This window comes from Takifugu flavidus, chromosome 5, assembly GCF_003711565.1.
Source record: "Takifugu flavidus isolate HTHZ2018 chromosome 5, ASM371156v2, whole genome shotgun sequence".
NCBI classification, from domain to species: Eukaryota; Metazoa; Chordata; class Actinopteri; order Tetraodontiformes; family Tetraodontidae; genus Takifugu; species Takifugu flavidus.
In genome coordinates, this window is record NC_079524.1 from 15,661,220 (window position 1) to 15,673,746 (window position 12,527).

Consider the following 12,527-nt stretch of genomic DNA (forward strand, 5'->3'; position numbering starts at 1 on the left):
GCTGCTTCGGGTGTTTGAGCTATTTGCCAGGATGTGTAAACATCAATTCAGCCATCAATCATCAGAGCCAATTTTCATGGAAAGTGGCTGCGATCACCGAGTGTTTGCGTGCCGGCTGCAGCGGCTGTGCTGCTCTGTCCTGCCTCTCTGTGTCTGACTCCTCTGTTGTGCTGCTGGGATTACCCCGGGGATTAGCGGGATACTGGCAGCACCCGTCGATGGGACAGAGATGACAGTTCTCATCATGCACCCTCCCGCTTTAACCCCTTGTGACTTCTGTGACTTAAAGTGGCACAAACGGGAGATTACATGGGTGCGACAGCAGGGGAAGAAGTCACACATCACACAGTGCAGATTAGGCTGAACCATCTCTCCCTGGGCCGTGTGGGGGTTTTCAACCCAAACATGGAGATCTGTCTCTCCCGACCCAGTTTGGGCTGGATTCGGAGGCTGAAACAGCAGTTTGGAAGAGCTCAGAAACATCTGTTGATTAACTGTTCAAACAACGGAGGAACTAGCAATTGTTACAGTTATCTTGACAAGATGTGTGTGTGTTTGAATATTGAGAAGATGTTTTTACTTCTCCAGATTGGCTTTCAGATGTAGTTGAGAGGCTTGTGCACGTGTCACAGGAGGATGCTGACCTGTAACACGAACCTGGTCACCGTTGTGAGAGAACCTCATTTATATGTAGCTGCACGCAGCCTGACTACCAGCAGAGCTCGGTTCCTCCCTGAGAAGAAAGTCACCCGGGGAAACTTCACTGTAACGATTCATTGATTTGTTCAGATTTCAGGTTCCATTGTAGCCAGAAGGCTGCTTCATCTTTCTATCAAAGCCAGGATCTCTAACAGAAGCATTCAGAGGGAACATTGTGGTAAAAACAGGCATTCTGAACTTTCTGATGCAACCGCAACAGACAGGAAGTGACACGTCTGAGATCCGCCTGGAACGCCAACGACGACCGTGTTCGCCACAGATGTCAGGAGCCTCTCGCACGCTTCGCCTGACGGGTGAAAAGGTCGTCACCTGCAACCTGCACCTGGGGGATGACGGGCGCTGATCACGTGCGCTGCAAAGCCAGATCAAGTCAGGCTCATCACAGCTGGCTCCTGGACTCTTCACTGTTGTGCCATGTGCTAAAATTGCTCATTTATATGTAAATGTTTGATTTTCTATGTGAAAAGCCCCTGGAGCTCACAAGAATAGTTAAATAACAAAGATAATGAAGCTGATTCTGACTCCTGAATGTTGCCTCCTAATTTGGAAATGATATAAATGTTCCCCATTTATTAGGAAGGCGTCTAAATCTCGTCTCAACCTGCAGATACCAGAAACAAACACTTTCCGCCGTGCTGCTGACAGCTTGTTAACCTTTGAAAGCCGAGCAATGCAAACGCTTTAAAGTGCCGCGGGTGAAAATGTACACCCCTGGAACGCCTCCTGCAAGCCGAAATGTTCCTTTAATTGCGCGCACTGACATAATGAATGTGCTTGATCCGAACATTTCATGAAAGTTTGACAGGTTTGTCATTTTCGGCACTTATTTTATGCAATTAATGTCATTTTTGTCCCTGTTTCCTATCAAGCAGGAATGTCCCACAAAACAAAGTCTTTTTTTTTTGTCTTGCTTTAGCTTGCATGATAGCTTGCTGGATCTAAACAAAAGCAAGGAAATTGGTTTGACCACAGATCCTGGCTGATGCCATCTAAACAAGTTTCTTTTAAAGTGGAATCATCAAACTCCTTCTTCCTCATGGCGTGAAAGTCGGGTGAAAACGTGCTGTTCCCTCTCACCGAAAACACAGACGTGTGACACGTTAACACACAAACCCCTGAAGTCTTCTTGACACATCTGGTTTGATTTTGTCACCTAGCCCCCCCCCCCCCCCCCCCCCACCACCACCACCACCACCACACACACACACACATTTCCCTCTTGCAATAATTTCTAATGTGTCAGTTTACACACTTTCACCTGATAAAAAGAGAGGAGCGCCAGAGGAGCCCCAGCTTTAGCATCGTATCCAGAAATGCTGCAGTCTATAATTCCAAAACGAATCGGCAGAAAAAAAATAAACTCTTAAATTCCCGATTTTACGTTGTCGTCATGGGCAGTTTGGATTAATGAGAGAATTGATTTCATTTGAGTGTGCACTGACAAGCATTTAAAAGCTTGTTGCACGTGCTTAAATGCACCATCGCAGAAGCTTCCTCTGTCTGTCAGACGGTGGGATGATGTACAATCAAAGCACATTTCCCTTCCTGTGGCGCCCACATTCATCACCCGTTTATGGCCGCTCGCTGCAGCACATCTCTGCTGTGACAGTCATCCATTTTAGCATCCTGGTGTGCACATCCTCAGGCCCGCTGCTCTCTTGCTGTCCTTCAGCTTCAGGTTCCTAAATCTGTTTCCTCTGATTCCTGACAGGAAAGTCCTCAAATATCATTTAAATTTCCTCTTTTTGCAGAGAAACTGTAAATATATGGGTGAAGGATTTCTCACCTTGGGATTTTCCTTATATTCCACAGCACCTCTTCGGCTTTTATGAAGACTTATTTTTACGGCGCTGCTCAAATGTTAAACCTTTACATTTTTGTAATAAAGACAAATGAGGGTTTCTTTTATGATAAAGCATTTGTATTCCAACAGCAGAGCGCACAGAGTCATTTTTAAGGTCCATTTCTTAAAGAGGTTTCTGTGCTCATTACACACGTCGCAGCACTTAATTATATGCTTATATATTATTTCTTTTTTAGACACATTATATTAAAAAACATTAATCTTCCTATCACTTCTTCTCTTTGAAGCACCCCTTTTAGTACTGGAGCAGCGTTCTAGATGAGTCCGCATAGCTGTTAGGATCTGTTTATTATCCTTTGAATACTAACTCATGTCCTGTAACACATCACTACTGTGGCTCACAAACGTAAAGTAAGGCTACTTTAACACTTGTGACACCACTGCCACTCCTATAAGGCATCTGAAATCTTTATATGACCCTGAATGTATAGAATTGGCTGTTTATAGACGATGGAAGCACCACTGGGGGTACAGAAGCGCCACAACTCCGGCAGCCATGGGGTTGTCTTGCCTCTTTAATTCGTTGCATTTTCAGTGCAAATGCGTAGCAGGTAAAGAGGAAACGGATCTAAATGATCCCCTGGCAACACTACAGCCACACAACACACAGCCGGAGCTACAGTATGTGCTGCTTATCACAGCGCAGCAGAGTTAGAAGCACAAATAAGCTCAGAGCAATATTCTGTGGCAGACTCCTCCTGTGTGAAGCACACACATACACACGCACATGCACACACACAGACAGACAGACACACAAACACACACACACATACACACAGCCACATACACACACACACACACACACACACACACGCTGCCCTGATAGACTCTTTTTTGGTTAATAAGCAGCACTCATACAACAATAACTCTGCTAACTTGTTCAGCTGGGTGATGGATAGATGTGATGTTCATCATTAATCTCACCTAACTTAAATCACATCTTAGCATAATTCATACATATGATACAGTGATGACGCGCGCATGAACGCAAATGAGATTTCCAGGGGTTTCTGTTGACAAATTGAGCTGAAAAGTGTTTAAAAACCCCCAAAGCCTGATGCAGCTGGGTCCCAGGCTAGCCACCTTTGTTTTAATGACAGAGAACCACTCCTTAACCATCAGAGGGCAGTAAAACCCCTGTAATACTCTCAATCATGACTTTAATCAAATCAAACAAGAACGAAGAAGGGGTGGAACAGGATTTTCGAGAAAATATGTATGAACTGTGAAGAAGATCAAGAAACACGACAGGGAACTGAGTGGACAATAAACTGGTGTATAGAGTTACATGATCTACAGGGAAGCATCCGCATTAATAGGAAAAATGGGAAATAATAAATAGACTTTCAAGAGGTTTTTATTTTTTACAATCCAGGGTTTGCTTTTATAACCTTTATTTTACATTGAATGATACTTTCAGCAAACTTTAAATGCGCAAGATAGCCTGCGCTCAATCCTGACTCCAGGTTCTCTGAGCGCGCTCTCAGTGCGTCTTCTCAGTGTTCTCCTTGTTGTCGGTGTTCTCCCAACACAGGCAGAGCCAACCAGTCAACACAGAAAAGAGCAGAGACCAAATGCATCGCGTTTTATCGTTTCTTCTGAGCTGACATTGGAACCGAGGCGGGGTTAATCCTCCCCGGCTGTGCACTGGACCTGGCTTCCTGAGCGGATGAACGCTGACAGATGATGCGTGTAGCGCCCGGAGGATTGCGCACAAGACAGGCAATGATCTGCTAACTGTCGTGGAGCGACGAGTCCCGAGTCCCCGCAGCCAGCCGCGCAGGCAGACCGGGACACCCGGCTGGATCTGGAATGCGCTGAGGACACCAATTATTCAAAGATAGCTCTCCAGGGACGCTGCGCACAACTTTTACTCGCAAACTGTCGACGCAAGGAGCTGCAGTGCGGATGGCTACCTTTCCTACTCCCACAGGTGTGATTATATCACGCGTGCCAACCGCTGAAATGGATGGAGCCGTGCGCTCCGCGCTGCGCTGAGACGCTGCCCGGACAGGGACGCTGGGAATTTCCCTTGAGCGGCCATTCGCACCGGGTGCCAAAATGAGCCTTGACCACTTGAGCTGGAGGGCCTTCCAGATACTCTTTGCAACAGTTACGACCGTTCTTACTCAAGGTTAGTCTCCTGGGGGGTAATGCTGTTATTCCTTAGCGCGATTTTCTTTTTTTTTTAAGTAGATGATGATGAATTAATCTGAATCCGTTTGAGACACGGAGAATTCCACCAAGATATTAAAGGTGAGTGTTCCTCGTCCGCATTTTAATGACGGGAGAGCCGCCTAAGTACACAAGCTTTTGGATTTCACCCTAAAGCAGACGTTTCTGTGAACTTTCTGTGGTGTCTGAGGGAGACGAGATGCAAGTTCGAAGGGCTGAAATTGCCAAGGAGCAGAGCAAGTTCTCATCAATTCTTTATGTCACTATAGATTTTAAAAAGAGGACAGACGTCTGCTGTAACCGGGTTATCCTTTTGTTTCTGGAATGAATGAGACACTCTACTGTTAATAATGAAGAAGATAGGGAGACACCACCAAGACTTTGCCTGTTAAAGCCTGTAACTGCCTCAAATAAGGTTGTTTTAGAAAGTGCAGACTGATTTATAAGGATAAAACGATGACAAAATTGGGAATTCTGATAAAACTGATTTTGAAAAAGCAGCTTAAGAGTCTCACTGGACTCAGCAATCCCTTCTAATCAGAGGAGAAGCTTAGTCCCTGCCAGTAATCAACTTTGTTCTAAATGTTTGTCTTTTTAGGGTTTTCTAAACCATGTATGATGAGAATAGTTTTGGTAAAATTGCTCTGAATCCATTGTGAGATTTGCCTGATAAGGTGCACTGTAAAGCATCTTGTAGTGAGTGTTCTGTGTGTGTGTGTGTGTGTGTGTGTGTGTGTGTGTGTGTGTGTGTGAGCAGCAGCAGCAGCAACATCATCAGCAGCACATATTTCACCGCAGCATCCAAAAGTAGCAGCCTTTTCATGGCTCAGATGTATCAGCCTGAGCCTTTGAGTCTCAAATATGCGACAAACTGGGGTTCAGTCAGTGAACTAAAAAACCTTTTCAAAACTTTTCATTTAATTGGAGCCACTTTAGTTCAGTTAGAAGCCATATCTAGGTCATATGTGTGATCCCAGTTTATCATACATCCAGCACTCTGTTGATGACTTTTTATAAGTACACATAAGAGTTTAGTTGCCAGAGAATAAAAAAAGAAAAGCCCCCTTCAAGTCAGATTGGCCACAACATTTCCCTCAAAAACAGAAAGGCGATCACTTACACCTCATTAGTTCTTCTACACATATATAAGTTTTTTCTTTAAACTCCCTTAAAGACAATCTGGTGTGTTTTTCCCATGTAAGTGTGTGTTTAGAGTCTCTGCCACCTCTGATTCAGATCCAAATTGTGACCACAAACTAATTCATCCTCTCTGACAGAAGACTCTGCCAGAATGATCAGATTTTTTTTTAAATTCTGGAGCTGCACATGCACATCCAGAGCAGGCTCAGGCCTTTCAGATGGAGAGCAGGGGGCTGTTCTTTGTAGCTTCCTGCTGTTAGAGCTGCTCGGGCTGCCGGAACGTTTGGAAACAGATCATTTGTTTTATGTAAGACAGCAAGACGAACCTCTCAGATTGCTATAGATTTAACGGAATCAGTGACTCATTTTTTATTAGTTCATAAACTACAAGATGCTCTAACTTATGTCTTTTTTCCCCCAAAAAGAATTTGACATAATTCTCAAAAAGATAAAGATATTTTACAGAAGGAAAAAATGACTTTTTTGATTACATTAACACAATTTAATCTAAAAAGTTTATAAAAACATTGCTGTGAGAAGCACGTCCCTTATTGCTTCAGTTCTATACATTGTTTCTCAGCCACGGGACATATTGAATCCATCTTTTTTTTTTTTTTACAGTAAATCTGTTTGATGCCTGTTTGTCGGAGCTGCTTCAGAAAGTCATCCTGAAAGTCATTTTCCAAACAGAAGGCGGAAGGCTGCTCTTGATCATCAAATGTCTGTGTAGATAAGTCGATTTTAGCGTTACCTATATAGTGGGACCTCTACTTACAAAATTAATTGGTCCCGGAAGTTGTTTCGTAACCTTAAAATTACGTAAGTAGAGACGCGTTTTCCATGTAAATGCCCTAATCCGTTCCAAGCCCCCCAAAATTCAGACACAATTGTTTTTTATAAATCATAAAAATGCATCAAAACATGTAACAAATACATGTTACAATTAGATTACCGCACAATAAATGTAGGAATTCAGTGCAAGGCTTCTCCAGGAACAAAATGAACTTTATTACAGGCTAATCTTGCATTAGCCGTCATTACTAGCAACGAACGTTAACGCTTGTGGTAACACCGCCATCTAATGGACAAACATTCGAACACCCACATACACGTCGATGTATTACAGCCATATTCTTTGGCGAGATCAACCAAACACATCCCTTTTTCATGCTTTTCTATTATTTCTTGCTTCGTTTGTATGGACAAAAAAAGCTCTCTTCATCTTCTTTTCTTCTTTTTCACTTTTCTCCATCACTTTCCTGGGGTCCATAGCGAATAAAAGTTAAACGAAGACGACGCTGGAATACACACATACCTGTACATATTGACGTCCCTCCTAGCCAATGGGATGACAGGAAGATGCTAGGCGATAGCCAATGGCAGAGCAGCTACAAGCAAGTTTACATTCGCTAAACTCCGGCATTTCTTATCCTGAAATTTATTTCGTAACAAGAGGAAATATTTTCCCGTTGAGGCGTGTCGTAACCTGAAAATTCCGCATGTAGAGATGTTCGTAAGTAGAGGTCCCACTGTATGTCAGTATGTTATTGTACGTTTATATATGGTATGGAAGTGGGTATATGCTCAACTGCAACTTTTTAACCCAAAAAACAGCCGGTTTCAGAAAGAGTAACCAGTAAAATGACTATAATTTCTGCTGCTTGATCTCAGGCAGGAAGGATTATAAAATTGCTAATTCAATACTGGCCCACAGACTGGTGAGAGACAGCTATGCATTTTGAATGAACCTCTCCAAATTAGTAATAATAATAACTCTGGATGGATGAAGGAATAAAAAAGGCAAGTACTCCCTTCCACCGAGTCAGTAGTTTCCTTTGTAAACTGTCTGTTGGACCAGCTGATTTCGGCCACCATAGTGTGCCACTATTATAAAATCTCCCTGGCTTGATCAGGAGCAGTTTGTAGGTATTACTGGTCACACAAGCACCCTGCATGAATGTGAAATACAGTATTTTCATCATGAGACAAACTGTGTTTCAGTTAAGTTCATCAGGATCTCCTCATCCTCTCCAGCCACTAGGGTTTGAAGGGGCAGAGCAAGCGTGAATAGCTCTCTTCCTGTTCTTTATGTATCGCAAATGCAAATCATTGAAATTATTATTACCAATCAGTGAAGTCAGTGAGTACTGGCTAATTAGAGGCTCCACACCCACTAGAGTGGGCGGGTCACGGCTTTACCATCCTCGGGTAAAAAACGGGCAATTTGGCTCGCAAACTACTGAGTGGATACACAATGCTGACTTAAAATAAGTGGGTATACTCCATATACCTGTGTATACCCTGGACTACACCAGTGTGTATGTTATTGCCATGTAGACCAGCCTTTGCGCGCCAGGGAAATGGACATGAACTCTGCACATCTCAGTTACTGATGCACATGCAAACATCCCTTGTTGTCTGTTTTGCTACTGGGATTTGCCTTATTTCCGCAAGCTGTTGGGCACATATGGTGAAAGTCATTAGTGCACATTAGAATTCTGAACGGCTGCTCTGGATTCCTGTGTTTCGACACAATAACATAGAGGATGGATTACACCTTAAGAAATTATAAGATAAGTGAGCTGACATCTCAAAATATTGTTATCCAAAGTCTTAGAAGACAAGTTGAAGGGTAAAATGCGGCTCATTAGACACAGTGTTGCTATTGTGAAGCTCTCTAAAAAAACTTCACATCGGATCAAGTTTCTGCGGCATCCTATGGATTTACACTGTCTTTTATAATATACACATTCTGGCTACCTATTTCACACAATGTAATATCTAAATAAACAGTCTGCTGCATAGTTTTTTTCATTAATGTACATAGTTACATAATTAATGAATGATGCCAGAGTATGTGCATGTGACTGTCAGTGTTTGAATAGGGAAGAACACGGAAAAGCATAAAATGAACATGCAAAGTTAATTAAAGTCTGCACTGTTGCTTCCGTGAAAATCACTTATAAAAAAAAAACAATGAGCATGTTGAGTGTGTAGGAGTCGGAGCGATGTGGCTTTTAGATGCAGCCGTGTTTCTGCATCGTAACAGTGATGCTTTCTGACTGAGCCGAGGAGGAGGAAAAGCTGGTGGTCTTCAGGACGAGTGATTTGAGAGGCCGTAACAGCTGGTACAGTGGATTTCCTGGTGTTTATCAGCTCAGGGCAGCGCTCTCATCAGGATGAGAATATCACACAGCTTTGGGACCATGTGAACCCTCTGAAGGACTGGAAATGTCATTTCCGCACTTGCCAGAAAACCTGAACAAGCGGCTCATGCTGAACTCTGCCACCATATTTACAAAGAGCCAAAGTTATGAGCTATTTATGCTTCATTAAATCAGCTCCGAATAAAGAGGTTATATTCAGGTCGAGACTAGAGATGAGCTATCGGAACCAGCTGGGCTGAAGCCCATGTGGGGGTGCTTGGGTGCTACGGTGATGGTGGATTCTCCCTCTGAAAGACATTTCTGGTATTTTCCAGCACATCTGTCGCTGAGTTCACATGACGCTGAGCATGAGGGTCTCTGGATGTTGCCCACTTGACAGACATGGCTGTCACTCTTGTCTCTGCATGGGCTGAACGAAGCAACACCGCTGTTGTTCCTCTGAATGTTGATGTGATTGTGACGCACGGGCCGGCTGTGTGAAGTGCCAAACCAAATAACACAAGCTGTTTAGCTGAGGTGCTTAAGTGACAATAAAAAGCCAGTTGATTGTGTAGCAGACAGGTCTGCAAAATGTCAGCAGCTGTGAGGACACGGTGGGTGTCTGATACCGACGCAGCAACTCTTTGAGCCTTCCACAGCGAACAGACAACCAGCAGTTAACTAATACAGCAGTAGCGAGAGCATGAAAGTGGTGTTTTTATCATCATTCCAACATTGTTGCTTGATCTCACCACATTGTGAGTTTTGATGTAGACATTGATGGGTTTTACTCGAAAAAATCAGACTTTTGAATCCTGAGGTGGCAGAGAAGGACTTCTCTTTGCATCTGAGATGCTCTTCAAGTCATTTTCATGGCGTGTGTTGATGCACAAGCAGATAGAACGGCCTCCTCCCATCTAATTCAGCCAGCCGGGCAATTAGCAGACAGATAAACAGTCCCAGTCAGCTGCCATAATCTTGATAATTCTGGCAAAATGGAAGTTGAATGAGGACACATGATGGCCAAGTGACCATTCCCTGCAACATTAAGCTTTTAAACCAGATCTCATATTGTTTATATTGCTGATTTGTAGTTACTTTTTCATGTCTCATTTTCACCAATAATAGAAAAAACAAGTCATCCATGAGAGAAGTTGAACAAGCAATTTCAAAGCTATACCATTATGACATAAAAGATAGTCTTAACGCTTTACATTTGAAATCACGTGGCTCCAGCAGGACCGACTAATGCTTTGCTAATACTTTAATCTTCATGTTACATGTGTAGATATAAGGATACCATTGAGACTGTACCTGAATCTTTTAGGCAGCACTGATAAGACTAAAATTAATTCAAGATTAAAAACAGTCTAGAATTGGGTTGTGTAGCTTTTGTGCCTTGGTTCAGATAAATCTGATGTAACGTCTTTAAAAGTAGGTCTCCTAATGTCTGTCGAGAGATGAAAAAGGTGTTGTAGTCAAAAGCAGTAGTCAGGTCTGAAGCAGTAAGCTGTCAGGACATTCCACAGTTAAATATTAGAGCATCAGAACAGCTAAATGGCTGTTTAAGCACTGCAAATGGTTTCCAGCTAAAGAAAAACTCCAGAATAGTGTTAAAATCAAGGTCTGACTGCTGTTGTGAGTCTAAGAGGAGACAGAGATAGTTGTCCAAAAGGTGGATGAGCTGAGTCTGAGACGTGTTTAAACAAAAGCCAAGTCCAACAAACAGTTCTCCTCAGAAAACTCGCTCGCGATGCCCCACCATGGTCATCACGGTCAAAACATCACGGTCCTATGAAGGAGAATCAAACTCTTCACTTATGCTATAGATCATCCCATCATCTCCGTTCCCTCTTCCCCACCCTTACGTTCTTCTGGCTCTAATTCGTGTTTTTGAGTTTATTTTCATTTAAAATATCGGAAACTTAATATCGCTTCGTACCCAACGGATGTACATTAGTAGGACAAACGATTGTTCTTGTAACTAGAAAGTCAGTCATTATCCGTGCTCTCCTCACTCTGAATAAGCCTCCTGTCTCATTCTTCTCTTGCCGTGCAGATTTGAGCAGCAAAGAGGGGCTGGACGGCAGGAGCCTCGTGCCCAGTGCCTTCCTCCCGGTCAGCTACGAGGTGCGAGATGCTGACTACCTCTTTCTGAAGGAGGCTGGACAAGATATCATGAGGAACTCCAGCATGCAGAGCCACACGCAGCCCTTGGTCATCCTAAAAGCCAGTGGTCAGCCAGCTGTCAGTGCCAGCTATGGCACCATGTCAATAGAACAGCTTGTGCCTCGAGACCTGGTGCAGTCAGTGCAGCTCTTTAATGCACCCGACGATTTCACTTTCAACTGGAAAATCCAGGCTTTTATACTGACACCGCGGGTTTTTTCCTCCAAGCCCAAAGTGCGGGTGCTCTTTTATGTTGCAGGGAGAGACTGGAGCAGGGGAGAAGGCCCCGTGGATGAGCTGCCGTGTGTAACAGTATATGCGTTTTGGCAGACGCAGGAGGTGAGGGGTTCCTGCGCGCTGGGAGGGGAGAAGGGGACCTGCATGGCTGAACTGGTTCCTGCCCTGGAGTGGTTTGCACCAGGGCTGGAGGGAATCAGCAGGGAACGACAGGACCCTTCTGCTGGAAACCCTGCAGAGCTTTACTACCAGGCTCAGCCCAAAGTCAATGGGAGGTGTATCTCTGTGGATGGAAGTCGCTGGAGTGGCTCACAGCAGCAGCAGCTCGAGTACGTTGCTGTAGGTCCCATGCAAAGGATTGGGAGCATACGTCTTCTAGAGGTGCCCAAAGGGATGGCAACGCTCTCTCGTCTCAAGCTTGGCAATGCCATAGTGATAGGACTTCCTCCAAACCACTGAAGAAGACTGATATTGCCACTTTCTACATCCTCATGGCCAGCTCTGCCCAGCTGACCAACTTCACTCTCAGGTAAGAGTCTTTCTGCTCTGTCACGAAGGTTGGAGGACCATGGAAAGATGTGATTTTCATACAATTAAAGAGTGAGAGATGTGGAAGCCTGATAAGCCTGGGTAGTTTTACCAGTAAGCACGCGGCTGTACTGAATCGACATTCAACCATAATTTTCACTGCCGTCGAGTCAGTTGAGAAATCCATAAAGTAAAGCCATTACTCATTCTATAAGTCTTGCACAAATCCTCTGCCATTAAAAATGGGGGAATATTGGATAAAAATGAGATTTAGCATGGATTACTACATTTCTCGGAAATATAAAACAGATCATCAGACTTTCTGAGCGCTACGTTAGCTTAAGCAGTTTAGCAAAACGATGAAATAAAGGCTTTCAAGAGTGGTAATCATCAAGGTGTATTAAATGACAGCACATGTGGCATTCAAGTCATCCGTGCTCTTTTTAAACAGCTTGCTGTGGATATGACAGATAGCTCTTAAATCTATATATATATACATATATGGAATGGCAGCTAGCTATATTTGATTACCGCTGGAATAATATGGA

At 43.6% G+C, this 12,527-nt stretch overlaps 1 protein-coding gene across 1 annotated transcript in view; it reads left to right on the forward strand.

Moving 5' to 3' along the window:
- The first annotated feature begins 3,813 nt into the window (after positions 1 to 3,813).
- The window catches only part of LOC130526268 (transmembrane protein 132D), a 28,103-nt gene continuing 19,389 nt past the window's right edge, over positions 3,814 to 12,527 (forward strand). The window contains 3 exon segments of the mRNA XM_057033791.1: positions 3,814 to 4,718; positions 11,105 to 11,887; positions 11,890 to 11,980. Of these exon segments, the coding sequence (XP_056889771.1) occupies positions 4,646 to 4,718; positions 11,105 to 11,887; positions 11,890 to 11,980 (947 nt within the window). The 5' untranslated portion in view covers positions 3,814 to 4,645.